This window comes from Habropoda laboriosa, unplaced genomic scaffold (genome assembly GCF_001263275.1).
Source record: "Habropoda laboriosa isolate 0110345459 unplaced genomic scaffold, ASM126327v1 scaffold41, whole genome shotgun sequence".
Lineage (NCBI taxonomy): Eukaryota > Metazoa > Arthropoda > Insecta > Hymenoptera > Apidae > Habropoda > Habropoda laboriosa.
The window spans coordinates 1,668,767-1,669,012 of NW_017100164.1; the positions used below are offsets into that span (position 1 = coordinate 1,668,767).

Below are 246 nucleotides of genomic sequence, written 5' to 3' on the forward strand. Positions count from 1 at the left end.
ACCTCGACGTACCGGCGTCACTTGCGCTACGACCCACCGGTTTTCGTTTCCGTTCTAATTTCGGTGAGAAAAACCTCGCCAGAGAGCCTTTCAGCTTCTTGTTACTGGCATCGCTCGCGCTCCTCTCCAGTGCCTTCTTCTTGAGCTTCGGTGTCTCGACGACGAGGTCCGCGGTGCTCGTCGCGCCGATTTCCTCGCTCCTGCGTCTCACATCGAGCGGCAGTTCCGGCCTCTTCTTGTTACGTC

The 246-nt window shown here is 58.1% G+C and overlaps 1 protein-coding gene across 1 annotated transcript in view; it reads right to left on the bottom strand.

The window, feature by feature from the left end:
* The window catches only part of LOC108578551, a 198,236-nt gene that overhangs the window by 184,603 nt on the left and 13,387 nt on the right, over positions 1–246 (bottom strand). Inside the window, exon 3 of the mRNA XM_017941910.1 lies at positions 3–243. Within this exon, the coding sequence (XP_017797399.1) occupies positions 3–243 (241 nt within the window). The remainder of the gene's footprint in view (positions 1–2; positions 244–246) is intronic.